Below are 27463 nucleotides of genomic sequence, written 5' to 3'. Positions count from 1 at the left end.
GAATCTGTCAGATAACAAGCAAAAAGATGATGGGTATGCATCAACCAGAAGGGCTGTGTTGAATCAAGCAGGGGCTGAGAGATCCAGCAATACCCAGTTGCTGAAGTGAAGGGACATTTTGAGTACTTCAGTGAAAAAATGTTGACAGAACCAGATACCCTTAACCAGAGAGTTCTAAAGGCAGTAAAATATGAAAAGTAAGTTACTGTTAACTGATTACTTAGCTCTCTTGTAAACCCAGATTCTAGAAGTATAGAAGCTGGGAAAAGTGACAACACTTATTAAAGGATAGCAGGAAGAGTCCGAGAATAAATCTGATTTCTGAAGTTAATGAAAATCTGATCAAGAATAGAAGCAATTTATGCAAGAAAATAAAGCATCTATGTGGTTCTTGTAGAAGGCTCACAGCTGTTCAGAGCAGTCACTAAGCATATGGATAAACTGCAGGCCACCTGATATACCTGAATTTCAAAAAAAGCTTTAGACTAAGTTCCTTATCACAGGTTCTCCAAGAAGCTGAGCTGACAAGGTATAAAAATGGGAGCTAGTACCATAATATAAATGAATGATGTCTCCTCACCTTTTGAATGTTGTGCCCATTTCGATATGATCAACTCATCTCAGAAAGTTGCATTAGAAGTAGAAAAGGCTTATGAAAAGGATGATAAAGCAGATCAAGACTTCTGTATGAGAAGAGATTAAGAGCAGAAAAGGCTTCTCATCTTGCTCTTGGATGAGGAAGGATATGATCTGGTTTTGTAGTCATAAATGACATGGAAAATGCGCATAGGAAATGACTATTCAGTGTTTCTCACAAACCAAGCATTAATATCATGTTTCAATTGAATGCAAGTATATTCAAATGCAAAACTCTGCTGCAGATGAGACCAGTATAACTGCCTTCAGAGAACAATTATGTCACTTCATCAGAAGAAAAGTACATCAACACTATTAAATACAAACAGGGTAGGCAAACTGGTTCAGAATGGTCGTTTTATTGCACACCACAGTGGAGTATACCAATGGATGCATCACCCTGTCTTTGCTGTGTCCATATATTTTTTCCTGAGAATCTACTCTTGTCTTAGAGACCACATGTGTATTTTTATATTTGTACAAAAATATGAAAGTTGAAAAAAAAAAAGGTTGATATTAAACAAAAGGGGAAGTAACAAACAGAAGGAAAAGGTTTCCATGAACCATGGGAAACAGATGCTTGATAAAGCAATGAAGAAAGACATATGGGTAGAAAGAGAGATTGTGGTGGGCAGTGGAGTGAAAAACTGGCAGAAGATAATTTGCAAACTGGGGAAAAGAGTAAATATACACAAAGGAAAGTGGGGGCTTCAAAGAATGGTGAATGAATACATGATATTGGAAATGGGGGAAACATATCTGAATAGTATATCTGAATAGTATAGACTCATAGTAGAGGGGAAACAGTTTCTTTACTTTGTCTTTTTACAACATGCAGTGTCTTTGCAGATGCCCTGGATATGGTAGCACATTATGCATGCCTTAATAAGAGACTAAGGCACTTTGGTGGTTGCCTTCTCATGTGCTCAGGGGCCTAATCTCCAGTCAGGGCTATTCATTTATATGCAGGGGACTCCACTTGTAGCATGATGTCAATCGAACATCTGTGTTTCTGGACACCTAGAGACACTTCCAAAGTTCAGATTCTGCCAAATTTAATAAGACAATGTCAAATGTATTCAGATCAAAGCTGCTTACTTTTAATCTTTCTGTTTCTAGTTTTAACATGAATCTCAGGACAGAGTAGCTCATCCAAAAACAAAAATGCTATCTCTTTTCATAGGGTAAATCCTTAACAAATTATCTGTAATAAAACCTTGCATTTTAAATTTGGGAAGGACCTTTATTCTAAAATTCTTATTAACTTTAATTCTTACATCACTTGCTATTCACATTACCAAAGTGCACAAGTCCTTATTGCCATGTAAAGTTCTACACAATTTAGTGTCAACTATTAACAGAAGTCAACATAAGATTTCTAACTTAGGGGAGAAAGAAGCAAGTTCTCACGTGATAAATTGATATTCCTCTACTAAAGTTAATGGACTAGGCCAATTAACAGTAACCAAAGGTGCATGCCATGTCAGTGTATTTTTCCTTTTTACAGATCAGTCATTTGCCTTGATAGTGTACTTTTTATGCAAATATGTAAACATAATTAATTACTGCAAATTATTTTAAAAAGAGCTTGAAAGGCAAACTTTCAGCAGAATGTCTAGAGCAGACAAGAGATATGAAAATTGTTTCCAAGAACACAGTGTTCCATAAATTAGGGCAATAATGTGCAAGTAATTAGACACCAGATATGCTAGAGATGCATTTCGACCCAGTGTACAAATGACCTAAAATGCAACTATGCACACACCTTGCCAGTAAAATTTGCCAGTGCTTATGCAGAAACTGCCAGAACAGAGCAAGTTATGGAAAATGTAAGTTGAGGGAAAAAATTTTCAAAGGCTAGAAGTTTTACTTCAGTCTTATCAATGCCCATATTTGCCAACAGATATCTCAGAGATCAGAAGTTTCAAGACTTGACTGACTGAGGAAACAGGCCCAGATTCAAAATTTATTCAGTGGTTTCTGCAGAGTCCAATCAGAAGACATCCCACAATGATGTCTGCTAATACCACTCCATGAAATAAATTGAAATAAAACAACCCAGATAAATCAGTGCATATTATTTGTCCTGAGAGTAATATTGTAATTTTTATTGGAGTAATTATTTTAATTGACTGTTCATGTTGTGCTTTTTTTCACTTCCTTGGACCTAGTCACTAGACAACATTTTAAATGGCATTTTTAAATAAACAGTGTTAAAATTCAATACTAGTGTCAAGCCAGAAGTCTGAATGCTTTACAACATTTTCAATATAATTTTACAAAAGTAGCAGTGTAGACTCCTAAGGGAAGGAGCTCAATAAAAAGAGCAGTCTAGAAATGTGGCTAACAGATTGGTTGTGCATGTTGACATTCTTTATACACTCAAGTTAATGGGCAAAAGTGCACAATTTCCTGCAGGAAAAGACAGCAGAGTCAGTGCCAGTGTCAAATTCCCAGTGTTAATTAGGAAAAAAAACATCTGTAGTTATTTTGGAATAGAAGCAATCAAATTTAATTATGGAAATTTATTTAAAATTAGACTTTTTGCATATTTTACCAGGTTTTGCTCAATCAAAGAACTGCTAGTAGAATGCCAGAGAAGAAAAGGGAAGTAGCTAGTGGTTTCTTACAATTCAGCATCATCAACAAAAATGTTAGGCATGTTTTCCTAAATTTTATAAGTTACCAAGACATAGCTCCAAAGCTACAATGTTAAAATTCACCTTGAAAACCTCCCCTATGCTCTGCTAATTTTGCTAAAAATATTAAAGTGCACAGAACCTTACATTTTAGCCTTTTTAATCTACATATTTTGAATAGATGGGAAAATTTAAACCATTAAGAGGTATTTTTATTTTAATATTTAATTATTATTAAATATTCCTGCAGTTTCAAGTACTTTATCTGAGACGTGGCTTAGAAACATAAGGTTGAAAAGTTAATCGATCCATGAAGTAGATATTTAAACCAATGGGCTTTGGACCATTTTTTCTACATACACCCTCCTATCACCAGCACCCCAAGCCTGACTTTTGATCACAAGGAAAATTAAAGAAAACCTCTGAATATTTGTAACCACGGGAAAATAATTAAGTTCATGTGGCAGTGCCAATAGTTTAATCCTGCAGGAGCCAATGTTATATTTGAAATTTCCTATGCATCCAGGTAAAAGGATCCTACTCACAGAGGAATACCTTCAGCCTCTCCAGATATATCTGCCATTCCAGTTAGCTGAGCATGCTAAATGAGCAGGTCAAGGGGAGCCACTCAAGAATTTAAAACCTCTGAGAACACTGGCCTTCCTTGTGTCAAATTCAGTCTTGCTGTGGAAATTCAGTGCTTCACAAAAGGGTGAAAATACATCAAAAGACTACTGATACATCAAGAATTAAAAAAAAAAAAAAAAAAAGCCCAAATATGTCTTTGCAGGTAACCAACAGAAGCTCTGAATCCCAATATTAGTAAAATAGAAGTATGGCACAAACATGATGAACATACAGAAATCCTTCTTTTTCAATTCTACTTAGAAATATCAAATATTTACACACCAAATCTCATCTCACAACCTTGGTTTTTCACTTGAAAATCACACTAAGCTGCCATATAATTTCTTCCATTCGTTTATCAAACAACATTTTAAAACACTGTAAATCCCTTTCCCCTATTACCTGACTTGTTAAGACCAAAGTTTCTTCCCTTGAATGATTAGGAAATATCATCTCTTTCTAATTTACTGAAAAATAAGTAATATTGGAAGAGAGAAGGGACACAATAAATATGTGCAAATGTATATTAGGTGTACTTTTGTGGCACTGAATTTAAAAGCAGCCCTTGTAAAAAAGAGGAATATGAATAATATTTTGAGTGACAGTATTGGCATAGAAATCTGTATTCAATAATTTGATTGAATACTTTAAAGGTAAACATTGCCTATGACTTTTCTGCCTTGCAAATATTTGTGAAGGCAGTAAGGTTGGAAAAAAAATGTAGGGAACATCTCTGCTCATTTTTCTCTAAAAGATGATGCTTGTATTCTATAAATACAATTCTGATTTCACTATTATATGAGAAGGCAGTATTGTAGTAAATTTGATAGTTTTGAGGTTTTATTGTAGCTACCTAAGTTTGTCAGAACACATGGTTAAAATTACATTACTAAATTGGGGTAATTGATTTAGGTAAATTTGTAATTTTAAAATAATTATATTGTTTTCCAGGGTTTTTCTTCTCTTGAGTAGTAGCTATATTATTCTTTTAATGCACTTTCTGCTGCCTGTGGAAAATCTACCTCTCACTCTCCAGCCAAGTGCTCCTCATAGTCAAATAAGAATATTTGCTTATCTTTCACTTGTGAGTTAAGTGACAGAACTGAACGATGTGACTTCTTACCTCATGAGAACATGAGTTAAGAATGTAGTGATGTAGTGAAAAACCATGTCCTGCCTATAAATCATCAGTGGTAGCTTTGATAGCTCTGGTGGGCTCACAAATGAACAGGTTGTACATCTCCATCTATACTGTTGTGTTTATTGTTCTCATAATGAAATTTGATTTTTATTTGGGATCATTGCTACCCAGTATTTTGCCTGTAATGCCTTACTTGGTAGAATTCAATGTCTATCAAAATTACATAAGTAGCTGTTTTTTATCATTACCAATCTGATCAATTCAGTGCAATATAGTTGACATGGCTTATAAAAATGCATCCTGACAAAGCTCTCTTCTCTTTCCTGAAGACTGGCACTGCCATCATTTTGTACATATTTTCAGCTTTTTCCAGTTCTGAACACCTGTCTTTACTCTAAAATGGATATTTGAAAGATCTCTGACAATAACTGAACATTTTGAGTGCAGCTTCCCTTTACCATACAAGTATATATGCATGTGTGTATGTCTGGTAAGCAAGCTTTCAGTTTTTACAAAGCTCTGGGTGCCTGTGAATCACAGAAGCCTTCACCATCTCCATGGTTGAAGTGGAGGCACTTAAATTAATTCTAAGGTAAACCTAACTTTCCAAAAGACATTAACTTCTCTTTAAATATGTGGTAAGTTGACTCTTTTAGAAGAGTTCAGATGTCTGTTCTCTGAATAACAGAAGGCAAAATAATTCCAAAATTATAACCTGATCATTCTAAACTGTAGTCCAGGTCAAGAAATTCCTGACTTTCTGTTCTTATAATTGCTATCAATTACTGCTATTCTCTGCCCTTGTTCTCTTAAAGACAGGCCTCTGTTAACATTTTTTCACTGTTCTAGAGTGTCCTTGAATTCGGTGTTAAACACTAAGGATTGGTAAATCAGATTTCTTTTTGGAGATGCATTTTGCTCAGATGTACTGCACAAACTTAGATAATTACCCTCTTCTAATGGTTGCTGTACATACAGTTGATTGATTCTAGCAATATCCTGTTTTCTCTCTTTCATTTTGTCCCTCCTTTTTGCTCCTGTCATGCGTGTATGTGAAGCCAAATGGAGAACATATGAACACCCATGGATGTCTCCCAGATTAGACCTGGACTTAATTTGGTTCTTCTCTTTTGTGACTATTACAGTGACCATCAAAATTTACCAAAATATTCCTGCTTACAGAATGTGCCCCACACATTCTTACCCAAAAAATCACAGCTTTCTGAGTGTTGACTTCTGCAGATAGCCAGCATGGAAATTAAATATACCACATGCAGACATACAGAAATAGGACCTGACTGTGACTGGTACTGTACAGAAGGACACTGATTTCTGGTGGTGAGAAAATGGAGTGAAATGCAAATAATGTGTTTCTGTATGTAGCAGCATTACATGGTGGTGTCATTTCACACCCGATCCCTGACTACAGTAAGAGCAAACTTAATTTCTCAGGAATCCAGGAAATTATACATTTCCAATTTTTCACTTGCATTTCAAATTCTTCTTACAAAATATTTAAGTGAAAAGGCAAAATAGAAGCAAGGAAAAATTTAGAATTCAGGGTATGTGATCTGACAGAGCCTAGAAATTATACGCACAGTCATTTACCACCTGTCTGGGTAATTTGTCTAAGTATTGTTTGAGACATTATGTTCAAGGCTAGCTTTCAATCACCCGTGTTACAAGGACTTCACTACTTAAGACCTTCTCAACACAGACAAAATTTGCTGATAATAAAGTTATATAGGATGTAGCAGCTGATCTCTTCTGCTCTGTTGCCTTGCTATTTAAAGCCATATTATCAAGATAATTCTACCAGCAAGATAAACAATTTGAGAGAATAAGCCTTTTTTTAGTGAACTTCTGTATACATGGACTGACATGCTTTCTTGAACAAGGAATTGTGGACTTCAAACATAAAAACACTTTCTTTTTTTTTTTTTTTGAAGTGACATCTATGATTTTGGCACATGTAACCTTGTATGAAGTTAGCAGTGTAGTTTAGGCTATCTAAGAATCTTTATTAATTTACCAAGAGGAGCTAAGTGACATTTTTGTTTTCCTTTGTGCTCATTTGATTGCATATACTTGCTATTCTGGCCACTTTAGACACAAAATTCAGAAGGCTGCTCTTTTAGAAAATTCAGACAATCCAAATTATAATCAGAGAAAATCCTTGTGGCTATCTATCTCTTTTCTATTATCAAGTAAATTTTTAAGTGTTATTTCATTAATACAAAAATATGAATTAGATGGGTGTGCACAGTCAGTGTGCACAGTGAACACGTTAGCAATACTTAATATCTTTGTAGAACTCCTAGTTTCTTCTCAGCTGTATTTTGTTTTAGTAGAAGAGCTTTCTGAAATGTTTTGGTCCCTCTTCACTAGACATTAATTTGCTGGCTTAGCCAAGCCATCCAATTCCAGCATCTGTGTAATAACCTTTATGGTCTTTGTCTTTCCCTTATCTCCTCTGCAAAAACTCCTTATGGTCCAAATGACAAAAAAAACCATGCTGTTCTAACAGAGCATAACTCTCCTCTAACTCGTGTGCTTTACCTCTTAGCAGAGTTCATCTAGAATTGAATGCCCCATCTTTTTTTAGAGTTTCCCCAAAATGCCTACATTTCATAGACAACAGCAAAAAATAGCATCCACAGTTCTTGAATCCTCTGCTTCAATTTTCACAAAGATCTACCAAAGCACTACTGTGAAGTGTCACTCTAACAGCCAGCAAAGGATGCAATATGAAGGAAGTGGACAATAGGGCAATTTACATTATGATCTATTTTCCTGTTCTTTCCCAGTAAACAATAAAGAATGCATTGTACATAGATAGCTGGAACTTAATGTCGTACTTACAGCTCTGGGCTTTTCGAAGATTAAGAGATGTGTTTCAATATAAAATAAGCTATCAATAGCTATAGGGAAAATGAGAATACACAAAAGAGTTCAAATGCAAAAGGGAAACAACACTCCAGACAGAATCAGAGATTGGCTTCCCAAGAGGAATATAGTCATTGCCCCGAGGTTCAGAGCTGAAACAGGAAAGCCAAAGCTCACCTGGAGTTGAAACTCCAAGAGTTTAAAGAAGGATGCTGTCTTTTCTTGGAGGAACATGATAAGAAAATAAAAGGTAACAGACACTGATTAAATACAAGGACACTTTTCTCAGTTATGAGAGTGATCTAATACACATACAGTTTGTCCACAGAAGTTCTGAAATCTCCATCCTCACAGACACTGAACTGGCCTAACACATCCCTGAGCAACCTGCCCTAGTTTGGACTCTGAAGAGCAATTCAGATCAGTGAAATGAAAATTGTTTGTGATTTCATAATTTTGTTTTTCATAAATAACTGTAATTTTGGTCTGTATGTTCTCTGAGGTTGCACTGAAGACAATGTCCATACCAATGGAAGGTAACTGCCTGATACCTGCTCAAGACTTTAGTTGAATTTCCAGTGAAAATAAATATTTTCAATTTCATACATCATAACTTCTATGATTACTTTGAATGTTTAAGAGTATAAATATTACAAAAAAAAACCCCACCACAAAATCCCCCAACAAAATTTTAAAAAGTTAAGATTTCAGCTGCTTGGTTAGCTGTAATATTCTTTGCATATCTTTCCTTGACACACTGAATTATTTCAGTCATTTTGGTAGGAGTCATCCAGCATTACAGTAGGAAGAAATCCATCGTGGACACAGAATATCAATAACATTATTTTTCCTGAGTACTTTACAGCGCATAATTCCAAGAAAAAAAACCAAAAAAAACTTTCTTTCAAGAAAATAACATAATTCCTTTGCATGTCAGTCAATCAATATCATACTTCCTAGAGCACTTTCAAGAGAGGATTTAATAAGACTAGGGCAATTTATCACAGTTAAGTCCTGTAACTTGCTATTCAAAAAAATTCTCATTGACTTTATGTTGAGTCACTACTCTACGAGGCTTTTCTGCTATGCCTGCTGTGCTTTTGAACAGCCAGCCATGGTGTTTAAGAAATCTCCTTTGTGTCATTCCACTTGCTATTTCTCCTGGGAAGAAAAAAGAAGGATTATTTTGTGGTTTAAGCTTGAAATTTCATTCAATTTCTTTGAAAACAAATTGCCTGATGGTTTTTTATCATTATTATAAAGGACAGGAGATTGAAGTTAAATTAATTTTTGTATTGTACTTTCCACAAATTCTCTACTGTATACATTCCTTGTTTTGAGTAAGTAGAGTTGTAATAGAGTAAAGGTTGGATGAGCTGAGAAATAAGAAATGCACCATAACTCAACAGCTGGAAATTTTTCATTAATTTCCTAATTGTACAAGATTAAAGCTTACTTATCTAATTTTTTTTTTCTTTGAGAAGTATCAATTTAGAAAAAAATAGGTAAAGAAAATGTGGAAGAATATTACTCTTTTCCAACGTTCAAGTCCTAGGGATAAGAGAGAAATATATTCTTGTTTCTTTCTGCTTAGAAATGTTCTCACACCTAAAAGCTTTAAAGAATTATGGAGATAACAGAAAATTAATTTTGTTGTTATTATTTTTTCCCAGAGTTCATAATGATTAATTTTATGGATTTCTTTCAAATACTTATATAAGTTGGAGATGCACTGCTATGTCGGTGGTTTCCATTTACAATACTTTTAAAAGCTGATAACTTTTCACTTGAAATAGTTACAAATTATGTGTTACAGATAAATTCAGATAAAAGTTCAGATTCAGAAAGGAAACAATGTGTGCATTTACATTGTAGGGTTTCTTTATTTTTCATTATTTTTATTTTTTTATATTTTTCTTTAAATTTGGAAAGACACTTTACTGGCAATCTATTTCTACATTTGTGTTTCTAAATAAGAATAAGAAATCTAAATATTTTTTAAATCACAAACCCCTGAAAAAAAAAAACAAAACAAAGAAAAACAAAAAACAAAACAAAAAAAACCCAGATATAAAGTTCTATTCTGCCACTGAGTTAAACGCTTTATTAAGTTAAAACAGACAGTGTGCCCAAAAGTGTAGGTAATTTGAACAGTTTATAAATGTCTCATAATACAAGCAAAGGCATAGCTAGTCTATTAAAAAGAGCAGGGACTACTAATCACTACTAATTGCTGTGTTTATGTTCTAAGTGTCAGAATGATCATGCAATTTTCTCTCTTTACCTTGCCTTCCTTTCCTCTTGTCTTCATCTAATACATATTAAAAAATGCAACAGATAAGAAACGTTTGATTCATATGTTTTTACAGTTATTATAAGCCTTTAAAGTTATTATGAACTGAAATTATAGGAGAAGAGCAAAAAATTGTTAATCAGTTCTGTAGTTTATAATGCTAAGATTTTAAATTTAATTGCCATATCTTTTGTACAAGATTCTAATAAGCATAAGGACAGCTTTTACATTCAATTTAGTGACATTTTATAGGAATTTCATTAAGCACCACATAACTCAATGTACTTAATTACTCAGATAATATAATTTTATGTGAATATGTGTACAAAAATATGATTAATCAAGGAAAATCTAAGCTTTGCCAAAAAAAAAGTGGAAATTATTATGATGACTTAATTTTATTTTTTTTCAGTTTTCCTCTTAAATATCAAGTGTAGTTCTTTAAAGCTACCTGGAATATTTATTTGGCATCCTTAGTTTTGACCCATAGAGACCATCTATATGGCGATATATGAAATAAATTATTATGAGAGTGCATAAATAAAATATAAATAGATTTATATGCTTACTGTAGTTTCAGAAGTCTGAAAAATTGAATTTAGGGTGTTTAAAGCCTGTGAGATATTGCAAAAAGAAGTGCCAGAATAGATATTTAAGATGCACTGAATATCTGGATTCACTTCAAATCCAATCACTTTTCCAGTGTTAAATAAAAATCAAAATTTATTAACAAGCTCCAAGCGAGTCTTTGGAATCAAAAGATAATTCTATTGTATTGGTAAATCTCTGGAGAGATTGGTACTATCTGTATTTATAGTTGACAGAGGGTAGTAGGAGCTAAATGATAAAACTGAGAATACTGGAGAGTATTCAGTGAATGACATAAAACTAGAAATAATAGCTTAGGTACCTAAAGCAAATCTCAATTCCAAACTGGTGCAGTTTACCTCAAAGTGACCCACTGTGGTCATACAAACTATAGCTCACAAGGATTTGGCTTGGCTGGTTAGCTACTCATCCATAAATGCCTTCATTTTGACACCTTTTCTAACTGTCCTGAAATAATAATTGTTGATTAAAGTATAAATCTATTAGGTAAAAGTAAACCATGTTAATCTGTTATCTGAATTGCTTCAATGCCTTCTACACCATAGCTTTCATTTGAAGTAAATTCACATTAGTGATATTATAGCTACAACTTTGCAGTATATAAAAATAACAAACAAGTTCATGTAACAGCAACAAAAGATTACACAATTAATGCAAACAGTGCAATATCCACACTCTACAGCTCTTAAAGGCAGTACATAGGAATAGAGTATTTTATGCTTCTTAAATCTCCTTAACTGTAATTATCTCTAGATACTATCTAGACTTTTTTTTCTTCATCAAGTACTTTTGGTATAAGTGAAGTAGTAGTAACTTTGAGAAGTGTACATTTATTTTCTTTATTATAAAATAGAAAGCCTATGATAGATGTATTATATGAGTAATGTAATGTACATTTTTTCTGCAATTTAATCATTATGTGGCTTTCTGTATTTTCTATAATATCCTGTAATAAGATGGAAATTGCAGTAAAGTGTTAGATTGACTTAAATTAGCCAAGACTGGTAGTACTGATCCTTCTTACTTCTTCTCTCCAAGTCAGTAAGTGATGATTAAAACTTGCTGCTATTACTCTTATTTGCAAGTTATTTGAAGAATTATCTAAAAAGGAATATCAGGACATCTTTTAGTTTACTCCAAAACAGACCTCTTGCTGCTTTCATATTTTAGGTTTTCAGCCATGCATGCATAACATTTTTATTAATGGAAACTGACATATAAAGGTAATAAAGCCTTCAACTTAAAACAAGAGAAAACATTTTCATTATTTTCAATTTCTCAGATGATATAAACATTGTTTTTTTAAATTTATTTAAATGTTACTTTGCCAGGAAACAGAACTGGCTTTATACTAAGAGCATAAAACTGTGCTGAAATGCCACATAGTAAGTGAATTTTTTCAAACAATATGGGCTCTTTTCCATTTGTCTCCCATTTAATGGTGTTATTCATATTAACTTTATTACAATCTCAGTGTTATCATTTAATTAGTTCACTGCCATTTTCTAAGTAAAGGATTAAATGTGTTCCAGATTTTCTCTTTTGAGTAAGTTGTTTGTAATTTTATTCTACTTTCTATGAGAACTCTTTATTTATGTGTATGGTGGCTGACTTCTCTCAAACTCCATTGAAGTAGACAGAAAGTAGAAGATTTTAAGAACCGGAAAAATCAAGTGGTTTCTGAAGAAAAAGGCAAAAAAAACACAACACGAGGGAAGTACATCAGCAAATCAAGAAAAAAAAGGCTGGAAAATTATCTTTACATTGAGAATATATTACCTGATTTATTTCTGTTGTGATTTGAACAAGCATCAATTTTAGCACTTATGTCTCTTTTTGACACTATTTTTCTTAATTTTTAACCTTTATGCTCCCCATTTTTAGATGCTACTATAACATGATAGTAATATTTAGGTTGGTTTTTTTTTCCTCAGTAGACAAGAATGTTTAAGTCTCAAATATCTGGGCAAAAGTTTGCTTTCATCCAACCTACAGAAAACCAGAAAAACTTCAGACACAACCATAAAGAGGCAGAAGTCATTAAATTTCACACAGTCCTGGAGCTGGGAAAGCTAGGCTCATCTTCTCCAAGTCTAAGACAAAATCATTAAAACTAGTCTTGAGCAATAAATTTATTTTTCCTCATCTACCACTAAATAGTGTTTCATCTTACATTTTGGTGACTGTTGGTGTATGCTTGGGTTTTTAAGGCCTATGGCTCTGAGACAAGCAAAGTCTGAAGCAACAATTTTCAAACAGATTGTTATCATACCTGGCTTGCAACAAGTCTTTTTCCATTAAATATTTTTATCTGAGAACATTAAATTCCTTTCTGAATATAGAAATATTCTGGATTATCAGAAAATATTTATTTGCCATATCATTATTACTTGAACTAGCGTATAAAGTTTACCCACTTAAACACACAGCAGTTTAGGATGTCTTGGGGTATTTATAAATAATTTCTCATTAATTAAAATCATGCTTTATTTAAATTTGCTCTCAGTAACAATATAGCACATGGATTTTTTTTTTAACATGTAGTCTAATCTGTCTGATCGAGGAGCAGATCTGTGCTTGGGTACAATCTTCCAGACAATCTCTTTATTTGGGAATTACATGGTCTACATATTTTGCAGGAAACTACTTTGAAAATAGGAGAGATATCATATTTGTAGTTACCTAAGGTTAAAAATAAGTGAGCATGGAAAAATAAAGGGAAAGGGAAGAGATATCAAAAATAACAGTGAGCTGTACGACAGAGACCACTGCGATTCATTTCCAGCTGAACTGGTACCATTGCTTGGGTTACAAACCTGCTATTTTCCGACGGTATTTGGAAGCCCCAAACATATTTGAATACTCTGAATTTGGTGGCCAGCCATTTGGAAAATTGTCTCAAAACAGTTCTTGAGAAGTCCACTGCTGTTCACACTAATCCACAGATTCCACAGCAATCTGAGAGAAGCACGGAATCAACAAAGCTGGTAAAAGAGACAATTATACTGTAGTCTTACCCTTCCTTGTTACTGTCAGCAATTTTCCTGTTTGCTACCAAAGACAGTATGCCTGGCTTTTGTTTATGCTTTTGTCACTGCTTTCAAAATTGTATGCTTCTACTTTTTTCTGGGCTGTCATCCTAGACATTTAATATCTCATAAAACAGTGTGCAAGTTGTGTTGTGGCTTGAAGACAGTCTATTCACAGCTGGTTGCTCAGCTGTTATCATCTGAGTATCTTTTGGACTTTTTCTTATCTGCCTGTTTCTTTCTTTGATAACTACTCACAAACAATACCAATATAATTACATGTTCAGATAACCTATTATGCTCTACATGACCTATATCTATGGCTTTGTCACATAACCCTAGAATTTCTCTGGCACTTAGTAAAGGAAATCTGTAGTGCTGTATTGGTATTCTTCATACCTCAAGTAGAGAGAGCTTAGAAGCTTCTTTTTAAAAAATCTGTCTGTCAAGAACTTGCAGGTATTGAATTGGTATCAATACACCAAAGGAAATATTGCTGGGATTTAAGGAATGATAGTGTAGAAAGAGAGTGGAAAATCTCAATGCTTCTCCAGAACTGGCTCCAATTAATAAGCAGAAAACTGGTGATAAAATATTCTTAGAGAAGAAGGTATGGCTGAAGAGAAGATTTCTGAGGGAGACAAAAAAATCAGGAATCACACCACCGGTAGAAAGTTCTGCTGAGTCTTGTGAGATCAAGTTAAACTTTTTTCATCATGCTACAAATGACATGTACAGAGAAGATTCTAGGAAGTCCACCAGAGACTTCATTAGTGCTAGCTTATTTTTAGCAAGGGGCTCATGTGTGCCCCAAGAGTACAAAAATCACATCATCTTCTCGTTCTAAACTCTAACTTTAGTAAACTCTGGTTTTATTTGTGTATAGAGACACATTTGGGTTTCTTAGGTTAGTAATATAGATTTTTTGGGATAAAATGCACTGCCTTGCTATCAACCTCTGTCTTTCCTTTGTATATAAACAAAACAATGAGGGCAAAGATTAATTTATTCAAAAATTACTTATTCAAGAAGTTGGTGACTTTCTAACACAGAGAGGCAAATTTTAGTCCCTATTCCTGTTTGTCTTTCTACATTCCACAAATCTGAAAGATGTTAATGTCAGGTTTATTTTCATCATTATATGTTTCTATGATTATCAGAACAGCTCTAGCAAGAGTTGCTAGATGTGGAATCCAAATGTCATTGCAAACTCCATCCTTAATACTCATATTCCATAATACAGAAAGACAACTACAGTTAAAAAAAACCAAACTTTATACAAATGCAGAAGTTAAAAAAAAGAAATTATATTTTAATTCATGCTGTTCATCCCCTCTGCAATTAGTTTGGTTTATTTCATGCTCTTGGAGCATGAACTCCAAGAGTTCTAGTTTTCCAGAGTAACTGAGTGTCTTCCACTTGACACTTAGGGCTCCATTCTGGTTTGACTGAAACAACAATAAAATACTACAGTAAATCCAGATTTGTGGGTGGATTGAGCTTTTTATTCAGTGTCTTTTCCTATTTATTAATATGTGAAACATCAGCTATATCTTCAATCTAAGTTTTGTTTGGCACTGAATTTGAGTTTTGTTCTGTGGGCTCAGAATAACATCTTTTAACTCTGTTTGTTATATATAGAAAATTTGACTACTTGACCCTTCAATGAGACAGTGCTGCTATTTATCCTGACAGACAAAGAGCTTTGTTTCCTTTCTCTCATTCTACATAGCAGGAGTCCTGGGCATATACTTGAAACCCTACCTGAAAATCACTGTCAGACTTGAAATCAGTCTGGTTTTTTATTGATTTTCCTCCAGCTACCCAAGCAACTAGTTGAAGACAATATGGATAACTGGTTAGATATCAAAGATGCTAGCTAATATATTTTTAAATTAAGTGTATTTATTGTATTAAAGAAGTAAAATATCAAGTACCATCTATATATAATCATTGGCCCATCATTAACTTACAAATAATACAAAAGGGGAAAAAATCATAATGACAAAAAGAAAAATTGCCTTTTTGTTACAATAGAATTTGCATTACATTTCAAAGAAAATCTGAGTTTTTAATATAGGGGTACAAAATAATCTCTGATTGTACATCCAAAATTTAGTATGGTATTTCATTCTTAGGTCAGACCTCCGAAACCAGTAGTGCATCAGGTGTTCTCACTATATATACATTCTTCTGTTATTATAACATGAACCTGAATATATTCTTCCTTCAGCTTCCTTTTTTTAGAATGCCTTTGGTAGAAACTTACTCAGCTGATTTAAACAGAGACATAATAGAGCTTGACACTGGAAAAGGAGTATGTTTTTAATTCCATAGGTGTTTTATTGTATATATTATAGTTCATTTAATTAATTTATTATATTTAAGTGACTTTTACCAAAAAAAAAGGGCATTATTTAAATTCTAGATTTTCTGATTTTTCTTCAAAGTTGGAACTAAAATTAGGAGCTGGATCTAGAATTTGGCTCTTCTGTGTTTAGTACATCAGAATGAAGTCCTGGAAACCATTTTTCTTGAGCACTGGAAAACTCAGATTTTATCCATGTCTGACCTTTGCAGTATAATCCCTTTGTGGTCTTTAGATATGAAAAATAAAATGGCAATGTTCATATTCTTTACATCAGAAATTACAGGATAATGGATTCTACCTTACTTAGAGTTGTGTTTGTAAACATAAACATGAACATTGTTTTGGACTGTGCAAATTGAATTTTATGTACATTTTCAAAATGTGCATAGTTTCTTGTCAACAAGATGATCAATGAAGTGCTGTCCAAATTGTTCATCCATTACTTAGCCTTCCTAGTGTCAGCATTACTGTCAGCTTTAGTTAGAAAACTTCATTTATTTAAAATTTCATTTGCTGTGGGAAGGATGAGGGAGTGAATCATGCCTCAATAATGGGAATCTGGAAAGGGAAGGCATTGTCTTGAGTATTGAATGAAAACCACAAGGTACTAGGTCATTTTGAGGTTTGCATTTGAGGCAGAAGCTTTGCCCCAGGTGATTCACAGCAGATGTCTTAAATGTCCAGGTCTCACCAAAATGAATGGACATTAGACTGTACACCTGGTAGTTAAAAAACAATGTGGGTAAGGCTTATCTAGTTGCTTTTCTTCTTTTTTGTGAGAAGCATATGATTGAAAAAAACCCATTCTTCCATTCCCTGTGGAGTGGGAACTGTTTTTTGAAAATACCTCTTAGCATAACTATCTGTTAGAGTATAACATGACTGAAATGCTTTGACACCCAGTCAGCCCCACAGACATATTATGAAATGTGCTGCACTAGTGCATAAAACTCTTGCCTCTTCCAGTTTCTTACATGACTAGAAACAGCAAAAGGAATAGCAGTAAGACAGGCAAACAAAGACATTTGCATGGGAAAATTATAGTCTTCATCCATTGATACAGAAAAATTCAGAATCCTAAGCTGATTAACACTCAGTGTACACCACTCTCTTGGATAACAGAGAAAAGCTTGATTTGTGTAGTTAGGTTAGGAGCAGCTGCCACTTCCAGCCAGTCCATCCCACAAATCCCTTCTGCTCCAGACAGTAAACACAAGGACATGGGATCTCCACTAAGGCCGAGGGACCCAGCTGCCACTTTTCTGTGTTCTGGTTCAACTAGTAGCAAACTGCAGAATGTGTCAGAGAGCAATAATAGCTGTGCACTAATATTGTGCATACTTCAGATGCAGTGAAGCTGAGAATCATGTGGTTAGTTCTGGAATGGTCTCAAATTGTCAAATCTAATAATACATTTTTAACTTAGATATTTGATTCCTACTCTTTTTGATGTGAACAGTGAATTATAGCTCTTGGTTTTGATCTTATTTTTCAGTTAGTGTTTGTAGGATGGTGGATAATCTTTCATTATATTCACATCTATCTGTATAATTTCCCTGGCTTTGCACTGTTTACATGAATATTACTGTTTACCCTGGTACTGATAACACTGAATTTAATATTTAAACAAAAGGAATTGTGGAAGTGCTCTGAACCCAAAGGTGATGTGCAGGTTTCCTGCCTTCCTCTGGTACTGCACGAAAGATTAAAATGAAAATATGCTTTGTGTTGTTTTGGGAATTCTTGCTTGGGAAGAGTTCTAGGGTTCAGTGATAGTTTAAAACAGAAAATTATACTGGAAGAGTAACCTGTTTAAATATAACCGGGGAAACTGACTGGTTATACTTGCAAATATTTTGCTTGCATCCACCAAACAGCACAGAACTAACTTGCACTTTTCTCTCTCTCTACTGTTGGCTGTAAAACCTTACATAAACCTGTTTAATCAGTCACTAGAAAGAACAACTTAAAAAATGTAAGAGGCAGGTTTCTGAAAGACCTGTCCCTCTTTTCATCAGATAAGTCACTAGCCAAAGGCATGCTGGAAAGACAATATAGGTCATGTCTGTACAACTTTATTTTTCTGCCTGTACAAAATAACAATTCCTACAGCCCATGATTAGCGTTTTTTTGGTTGGTTGGGTGTTTGGTTGGTTGGGGTTTTCTTGGTGGGGGTGGCATTTGATCTGATGAGGTTATTATGCACTAGTTAAGAATTTGGGGGATTCCCAAGGAGCTTTTCCCTGTCCCTTGAACATGTGGGTTATATATGTGTCTCATAGCAATTTATGGCTCCCTGCAATAGTGTCATAATTTTAGTCCAGAGGTGGTACAACCTCAAGGCAAGCCCAGCTTCTGAGATATCTGTCAGAACTTTAGCATTGTCACAGCTTAATTACCATAGCATCCCTGATTAATTCTGTGTCACCACCAGTGAACTCTGAGCCGATTGCTTACTGAAGTGAGTCAGGGAAATTTAGAAGTACCAAAAGTAAATTTATCTGATGGGCAGGATCACTTTAGAAAATTTTAAAAAATATTAATGATGATATTAAATCCCTGGAAAAGCCTTTTAGTTAAAATGTGTCTTAATTAGATTTTGGCAAAGATTTATGTGCAATCTAATTGTGAGGTTTTTTAGTAATAGGAGCTATATTAGGCATCATCTGACCTCAAACACCTTGTTGTTTGTTTCTCTACTTGTTGCCCTCTTGTTCAGACAATTCAATTCTTTATGTGGCATGTGAAAAACCGTATTCAGGAACAAAATTTAAAATTAGGTTGATCACTTTTTTCTGCCACTGTTCAAATAATGTCAGTTGGATAATCTTTTGTTCTCCTTTCTCCACAAATGGTATTGAAGAGGTCATAAGGCATTGGAGACTGGCAAGGTGGATAGAAAAGTGGGAGGAGGAATGGGACCAATAAAATCTGTCTTAGCCACCATAGCAAATGTATACAATATTTTACCTTTGTCAGACAAGTGCTGTATGGCTGATCATCTTCCTAGCTGAAATCTGCAACACCATTATGAATTTTTCAGGATTTTTTTCTTCTTTTCTTTTTAATAAACTGTTGTTCCCCCCTCTCTCTTCCTTCCTGCTCCCACCTTAAATGGAATCTGTCTTTTTTCGGGAGTGCATTGGTAAAGACTTTTAAGTAGTTAATGAATCTCTCCACCATCTTATCAAGGACATTTTTCTTAGCTAAATTGACATTGAATTGAAAAAAATACACTGAAGGGTATTCAGTTAAACAATTACATACACACATGCTCTGTCTCCCTGACTTTTAGCCTGAGCCAGACATTAAGTCATTCTCATCTCTTGTAAACCACCTTCAAACATACAAGAAAATGAATGTGTTCAGGAAAAACTGAAAATACTACAGGATGTCCTCAGATTTCTCAGAAGTCATTCTGGACATTAGATTTTAGGATTATTTTCAGTTTTACAGAAAGATTCTGCACAAGTATTCTTTCCCCATGAACAAAAAGACAAAGTGGCAAAGACTGGTATCCTAGTTCTAGAGAAGACTGAACTTGAAATTCCTTTCATGGTTGCACTTTTAGTCAGAAAAATCAGAGAAATTAGAATGTGAGTTCTAAAATATAGCAAGGAGACAAATCCTTTTCCTACTCCAAGAATATTTGTATCAGAAAGAAGGAATAAGAAGCAGCAGTAGAGAGGACTGGAGGAGAAGGTAGCAGAAAACTTTATCTATCTTTTGTCTATCCTATCAAAACTTTGTCTATCCTTTAGACAAAAATTAATGAATCATCAGCTGTACTGTATAAATTCTTTCAGGTAGTTGACAGTTACTTTAATCAATAACATTGCAATGTAATTAATAACTTTGTCGTATTTCCTTATCACACTGCCTTTTTTCTACCCTCATCCAGGAAACCTGTGTTTCTTTTCCTTTGAAAAAATCCTGACTGAATTCATAGTAGATGAGGTTAATAATGCTCTTTATTTTGCTTCTTTGCAGGGTTTCCTGTACAGATGAATGACTCGGATCACTCGCTATTTGAGCATTCTTTTCAAGGATGTATGCAAAGTATTCATGTGGATGATCAGCTGGTGGATTTGCATGCAGTGGAGCAAGGCGACCTGGGAAGCTTTGCCAACGTCACCATTGACATGTGTGCCATTATTGACAGGTAAGTTGTGAAGAGATCACCCATACTTTGATACACTGACATGTCCTTCCTTTTCTGAAAATATACAGTGATCCAGAAAAGATGGTCCTGACACTGCCAGTGATAGTGTCAAGGCAGCCCTACCTTTTTAACAGTGGGAACCATCCTTAGGTGATGGAGATGATGGCTTTAAGTTGTAGACTCTGGAGGGTGCAATGCTCAAATCTCTCCACTCCTCAGCAGAGGAGGAGGTGAAATGTTCTTGTAAGTCAGGCCCAGCCTATATGTCAATAATATGGCTGCCTTGAAGAGAGGAAACTCCTCACACATTTTGTCTGTTTCTTAGATGATCCTTATGGAGACCTTTTTGCAGCTAGAAGTTGTGGCTCCTGGCTTCAGCCCCTTCTGGCTTCCCTGTGCTCCTCAAAGGACTAAAGCATGTCCGCATGCTTGCACATCACTAAAATGCTCAAACTTAATTAAAGTAGTGCGTACTGGGTTTGTTTTTTTCCAGTCTAACAGTAACTGAGAATAAGGGCAGCCTTCTGCTTTGGCACTACATTTTCAACCACTTACCTGTATTCATTTTTGTTGTTTCTGATTAATGGTTTCTTTGTTGGTGAAAAAAACAAAATACCAGGGAAGACAGAAAGAACAAGTAGCCCAACTCCTGAATGTAGGCAGCTTGGCTTATCATGAAAATTACCTTACATTAAAGCCATTGCAAACCTGCTGGAAAGCTGAAAATGTTTTTTTCAAATAATACTCTGAAAAGAAGCAAGGAATACTAGATCAGAGAACCCTGGAAAAATTCAGGGAATAACCAGCTACTAGAGTTCATGTTGCCTTTTAAAAGCAGGGTCAACTTCAAAGCTACATCAGGTTACTCAGGACCAGTTGAGCTTTGTATACCTCCAAGGATAGATATTCTATTGGCTCAGTAATTTTGGATATCATCAGCAAATATCTGCATAGTTGTGGTAAAGAAATGCATGTTCTCTTAATTTCCTGCTTTATTTTAAGAGAGTCAGAGATAGATGCTGCTGTGAAAAAAAAAAAATATATAACATACTGCTTTGGTCTTGAAAAATATCTTCTTGTCCTGAAATATAGGTATCCATTTGCATTAAATGAGTTGTGGTAGGTTGACCATGACCAGCATCCAAACACCCACCCTACCTTTAGCTCTCTTCCCTGTCCTGAGAGATGGGGAGAAAAGCTTAAGGCAAAAAGACTGGTGGATTAAGAAGACAATTTAATAAGAAAAGAAAAGGCTGCACATGTAAGCAAAGCAAAAAGAGAAGTTTGTTCACTGCTTTGCATCAGCAAATGAATGTCCTGCTTCTCTCTGGAAAGCAGAGCCTCACCTCAGCACATGTACTGGTTGTTTTGGAAGACAGACTCTATCATTAAACATACTCCTTTCCTCTTCCATTCCGTGAGGTTTTATTGCTGGCCATGCTGTTGTACAGTATGGGATTTCCCACAGAAAACTGCTTCCAAAGGCTCAGTTTGGCTCAGCTACCCCAGTTATGTCCTTGTCTAACCCCTTACCCACCCCCTCCTCCCAGACTTTAAGGGAAAGGTTGTGAGAGAAGCCTTGATGCTTCTCCACTAGCACTGTCCAGCAGCAGCCAAAATTGTGAGCTGGTACCAGCATGGTTTTAGCCACAGCTGGGAAACATAACACCCATGGACTGCTGGGAAGAAGATTAATTTAGTGACTCCATCCCAGGCAGACCCAGAATACCAGTGTAGTAATGTCAAAGGACATGCTTTGCAGTGTACCACTGAATGGCTCTGGCATGTCAGGCCACTTTATGTTGATTCTCCTCATGGACCTGTTGAAGGCTGAAGTCATAATGAAAAGAGCATGTGACAAGCTGGTGGTGTAGGGATGAAGTATGTTCTGTCTCCTCACACATGCCTGAAATTAGAAAGAATTTATGTGGTCAGTATTTGTCAGTTTGAATTACTTGGTTTTATTTTGAATATATGGCTTTGGAAATGTAAACTGACTTGAAAGAAAGGACATGAAGATACAGCTTATTAAGTCTCTGTTTTTCCTCCAATGGATACATTTAATCTTACACAACAATTAGTATTGATCTCAATGACTGAACACATTTAGGCCAGTTTCTATTAGAAAAAAATCCATTATTATAGTGAAGTTAATCAGAATTAAGGTTTTGAAATATATTATGATGTAATTACAAGTAATTCACAGGGTAAGTTAACTAGCATCAAAGCTTTATTATACATTTATGAAATATAAGACTTAAGGATTCCTATATGTTGAGCAGCTTATTTTGGAAGTTAACATCTGGTAGAAGTTATTATTTAGATATTTCTTTTTATAACACATAATATACATCCAAATATTTCATATGATGACATGTGGCACATAAAAGTTATATATAGTGGCCTTTTATGATATGTTTTTTATACTTTTGTGTCATATATTAGGTTTATTTTATATATATATATAAACATCTATAATTAGAGTTTGGCATAAATAGCAATGTTTTATCTATATTTACACAGATATGTATTTATATTTTCTTTATATAAGAGAATATATTCTCAGTCTCTTTCTTCTACTACCTTAGGCACTGATATTATCCCCATAAAAGTTAAAACTGTGTGTTACATTTATACTTTTTAAGCACAGGAAGTTTGTGTTGCAATCAGAGTAACAGTTGTAAAGTCACAGGAAATTAAAAAGGATCCAAAGAAGTTTCTTAGTTTTGGCTTTGTGGTTTTTTTTCAATGATTGAGATGTAATCTAGTTTGGCCATGATCAACTTTATTTCCTGTTATTTTGCACTTTAGAGCAAACCCTTTGGCTGAGAAGCAGAAATACCAAGCTTTAGATCTGACTGGATTTTCATGGCTGGCTTATTAACACCAGCAAATAAGAGTTTACAAGCAATTCTGCAACAATATGCCATTATATATAACATTTTTACGTGGGTGTCTTTTAAGGAATCCAAGTACCATGTGTGCTATATATCAACTCAATTTCACTTCCTTTGAAAGGGGGAGATACTTGTGGCTTGTCATAGTGGGATCTTCCTGCTTTTTTAAACTAGTTTGGATCTGACTCGTAAAGGCTTCTGTCATCATCATCAACATGGAAATTGCTTTCATAGCCACACTTCAGTAAAGACCCCACTGGGCAAAAAGATAAGCTGTCACATTGAATTATTCTTACTGCAGGCTTCAGCCATTTGCTTCAGGGGACAAAAAGGTGAAGTTGTAAACGGTGGCATTTTTCATCATTAGCCAGAGTGGTTAGTAAGGAGGGGAGAGTTTTCTCAGTAAGAACATAACAAAAGTTACTGAGTTTTTAGGTTGCACCTGCCTGAGGGTAACTGCTTCCAAAGTCCCAGGTTATGCCAAGCTAAACACTGGCCTGACATGGAAAAGGTTTCTGCATTTTATTTTCAGCAGTTTTGAAAAATATGAGAAGAATAGTGATGTTAGAGTATTACATTTGTACTTGGGAGATACAAGTGTTGAACCAGTGTTTTTTATTTTGTCTTCTCCTCCTCATGTGAACATTTTTTTAATTGCAAATATTGCAAGCTGAGATCTAATTACAGGGAAACACCAAAGCTAAGGAATGTTCCCTTTTTAACAGTACTTAAATAGTATAAATGTATATAATTTCATGCAGGTATGTATAATTATAAGCAGTTAAAATCCTACTGTGAGAAAAAAAAAATAACCATCTCTATTTCTGTCTCTTAAGTACCTATAATTGCATTAGCAATGGAATTTGCATTGTAGTCACAGTGATCCACATGCTGCATTGCTTGTGACAGCACAGGTCCCTTTTCAGCTTCTTTACTTAACATTAACAACCTAACTTGTTGTTACAGTCCAGATGGTACTGTTGTACTTTCAGATTTAAGCACAGGACATTGAACAGGAATTATTACTCACAACTGATTTATCCCAGCGGTCTCAGAGAATTCCAACGCTTTCCTGACTTTATTATGGCTAGAATTATGGATTTTAATCACAAAATCACAATGAGGTAATACTAAAATGATTTCAAAGTACAGTGTCAAATTTGCCATTGGAGATTATGGATCACATAAGCCAGTTTTAATGAAAATTTCTGTGTTCCATGTGAAAAAATGGGGGGGTGGGAAATGAAAAATTTTCATGTGGCTGTTTCTAGTGTTTTATGAATGTGTAAACAGTGTGATTCTCTCTGTAGCACAGTGAGATGAATTAGATGCCAGTTTTTGAGAATAATTTCACATTAAAGATTAATTTAAGTAATCAGATACATGCAGCTGAACATTTCTGGATGATTATTACTTACCTGCTGTGGGGATACACTCTGTATGACAGAGTGCCAGCATTCAACTTTAATCCCATACAGCCACATTCTGTCAACTGATTTTTGATTGCCAAAATTTGAAATAGTTCATCTAAATAACAGAACACAGCAAGCATATTGGTACATAAATATGGCCACAATGTAGCTGGCAGCAAGACTGACTTTTCTTGGAGTTAAAAGTCGTCATACCAAATAGTATTAAAGTTTTAAATTTCTGGATCTTTACACTGGCTTTAAGATTTGCCCTTCCTTGTTGTTCTTCCCCTCCCTCTGCCAGTTCAGTGATTAGACAGACAGACAGACATCACGCAGCAGGGCTCTGCATGAGGAACAGATGATATAACAATGTCCTGACTGGAAGCAAAACCTGCTTTGCAGTTGAGTTTTTTCCAACTCAAATTCACAAAAAAGAAGTTTTTTGTGAATTTGAGTTGGAAAAAACTCAACTGTAGTGGGGAAGGGCTGAAACTACACCATGGCTTCAGCCTACAGATATTCCTGATGGTATGGCTGGAAGGCACTTCCCACACATGCCTTTTCCCTCTCCTCTTCTTCTCCCCACATCTTTTTGCAACCATGCAAAGTTTTATCTGGAAATGGAGGTGAAAGGTTCCTTCCAATGAGAGAGATTCAAGTGTGTTTGCATAATAATCCATCTCAGTCCAGAAAGGTGACTTTGTAGGCAGAGATTATACCTCAGATGACAAGGCTTTTAATACTGTGGCACTTGCACACAGTTATGTACCAGAGTACACAGTGACAACTGCCATATTGCTAACACATATCAGTAGACAGCTAGGAGGTTACAAATTCTACAGAGCTAACCACAAAACAGGAACAGTTGAATTAGCTTTCTTTTTCAATTATATCTCAGTTTTTTGTAATATTTTTTGCTATGAAAAAATCTCCATTCTCAAAAAAGGGGATGGGGGAACATTGCAAAAATCAGGGGAAAGAAAGAATAAGAATATTAAAAATTTAGTAAACTGGGGTTTTTCATGTGTTAAGAAACCTTGTCTCTTGCACACAGCTGGAAATATTTGAACAACTTGCAAAATTTAATAGATTCTGTGCAATACTTTGCTACCATCGAGAAATTAGCTGGACCTTCCAGCTGCCATTAGTTAGAATAGGACTCCACAAGACAACAACAGAAAGACAGGATAAAATGGTGATTAGATCCTGGAAGCATAAAAAAAGAAAAGTTACAGTTACAGGGGTTCCTGCCATCAAGGCACACACCTGGTTTATTTATCTGGTAAGATTAGCAGGGAAAGGATTTGAAGAAAAGTTGATAAAAGTATCAAACATATAAAACATTATTTAAATAATGTTACAAGTTGTTTTGACAAAACCTTTGCTTTTTTTGCTGTCTGCTGCAGCATGACTAATATGGGAACAGCTTAATCAAATGGAGTAATCTATAATTTATAAAAGTCATGAGCAAAATCTTTGTGTGGAAATTAATTTCTTGTGTTTTCTTACATGCATTAGTTTGCTCAGGGGACTTGATTGAATGTGCAGATTGTATTACATTCATACGTAATTATTATTTTATTCTCATTCTCCTGTGGGGAACATGAGAGCACTGAGCAAACATCCACAAAGCTCTCTCTTGGACATGAAATTTATACTCTCACAAGAGTAGATGCTAAATATTTACCTGATCCTATAATAAAACTGTTGAAACTGGCTCCCCAGTTACTCAACTGACTTCTGAAGTCAAACTGCTTTGACAGCTCTCTCAAGTTATTCATCACTTATTGCTCTTCATCAGTTCATAACTGAAAAAGTTAATATATTATGCAGATTGCTTATTTTTAAGCAATTAAGATATCTTCTCCTGGATGAACAGTGCTGCTATTCTTTATGAAACTGTCTTTGTACATTCATTCTCAAAAGTAAAGGAAACCAGATTGCTGTGTCAATTTTAAAGTTTATAAAAAATTTAACCTGTGCAAAGAAGTTTCAGGAACTGTCTGTATTACTACTAATCTTTAAATAAGATTTAAATTGCATCAACTTCTCATTTGCATTTATCTATGAACCTCTCAGATATGAATAGCAATACTTCTACTATTTTTCCCCCTAAAAGAAAATGGGTAATTATAATCCAAACAAGTAGACTGTCTGTCTACTACTGATTGTAATAGATTTTATTATATTCTATAATTAGTAGGCATGCTAATATTTGATAGGTATGACATAATGCTGTAATAAGTAATAATGGCATATGCTCTTAATATTTTCCAGATACTAGAAAAACAATTCTTGCAGGAATTTTCTTTCTGTACAGTACAATTATGATTATGACCAGTTATGTGACTGCAGCTCTGAATTTGTAATCAGGTACTAAGCTATAAGTAAATTTAACCCATTCATTAGAAGTATGTGCATCTGGAGAACAGCCAGTCCTGTTGGATTACTAGAATTTCTACTGGATATGTTACAAAGAAGTTAAACCATAGAATGACCATTTCATAATCATGCAATATTTTTCAATGGTAATAATTTTGAAAAAAATACCTGTTTCACTAAAATGTTGGGTCCATTTGTACAAGCAAGAAATAAAGTCTCCAGAATAAGTTGTTAATCTTGCATAAAACACTGGTAAAAATAAGTATAGCTACTTGTGGATGGAGCCTGACTTTTAGCAGAAATTGCCTTATTGTACAGTTCCTGCTGGATTTACATTCTTTATTTTTTCTTCAGAAATCATTAAAATTTTAAAATGAGC

General features: G+C 34.7%; 1 protein-coding gene across 1 annotated transcript in view; it reads left to right on the top strand.

Annotated features, from left to right (window-relative positions):
* Positions 1-27463, top strand: part of CNTNAP2 (contactin associated protein 2) — a 1020050-nt gene that overhangs the window by 603257 nt on the left and 389330 nt on the right. The window contains exon 10 of the mRNA XM_015618213.3: positions 20222-20393. Coding sequence (XP_015473699.1) covers positions 20222-20393 — 172 coding nt within the window. The remainder of the gene's footprint in view (positions 1-20221; positions 20394-27463) is intronic.

The sequence above is a fragment of the Parus major genome, chromosome 2 (genome assembly GCF_001522545.3).
Source record: "Parus major isolate Abel chromosome 2, Parus_major1.1, whole genome shotgun sequence".
Lineage (NCBI taxonomy): Eukaryota > Metazoa > Chordata > Aves > Passeriformes > Paridae > Parus > Parus major.
Note: the sequence above shows the minus strand (reverse complement) of the source record. Positions and strands in the feature narration are given on the sequence as shown.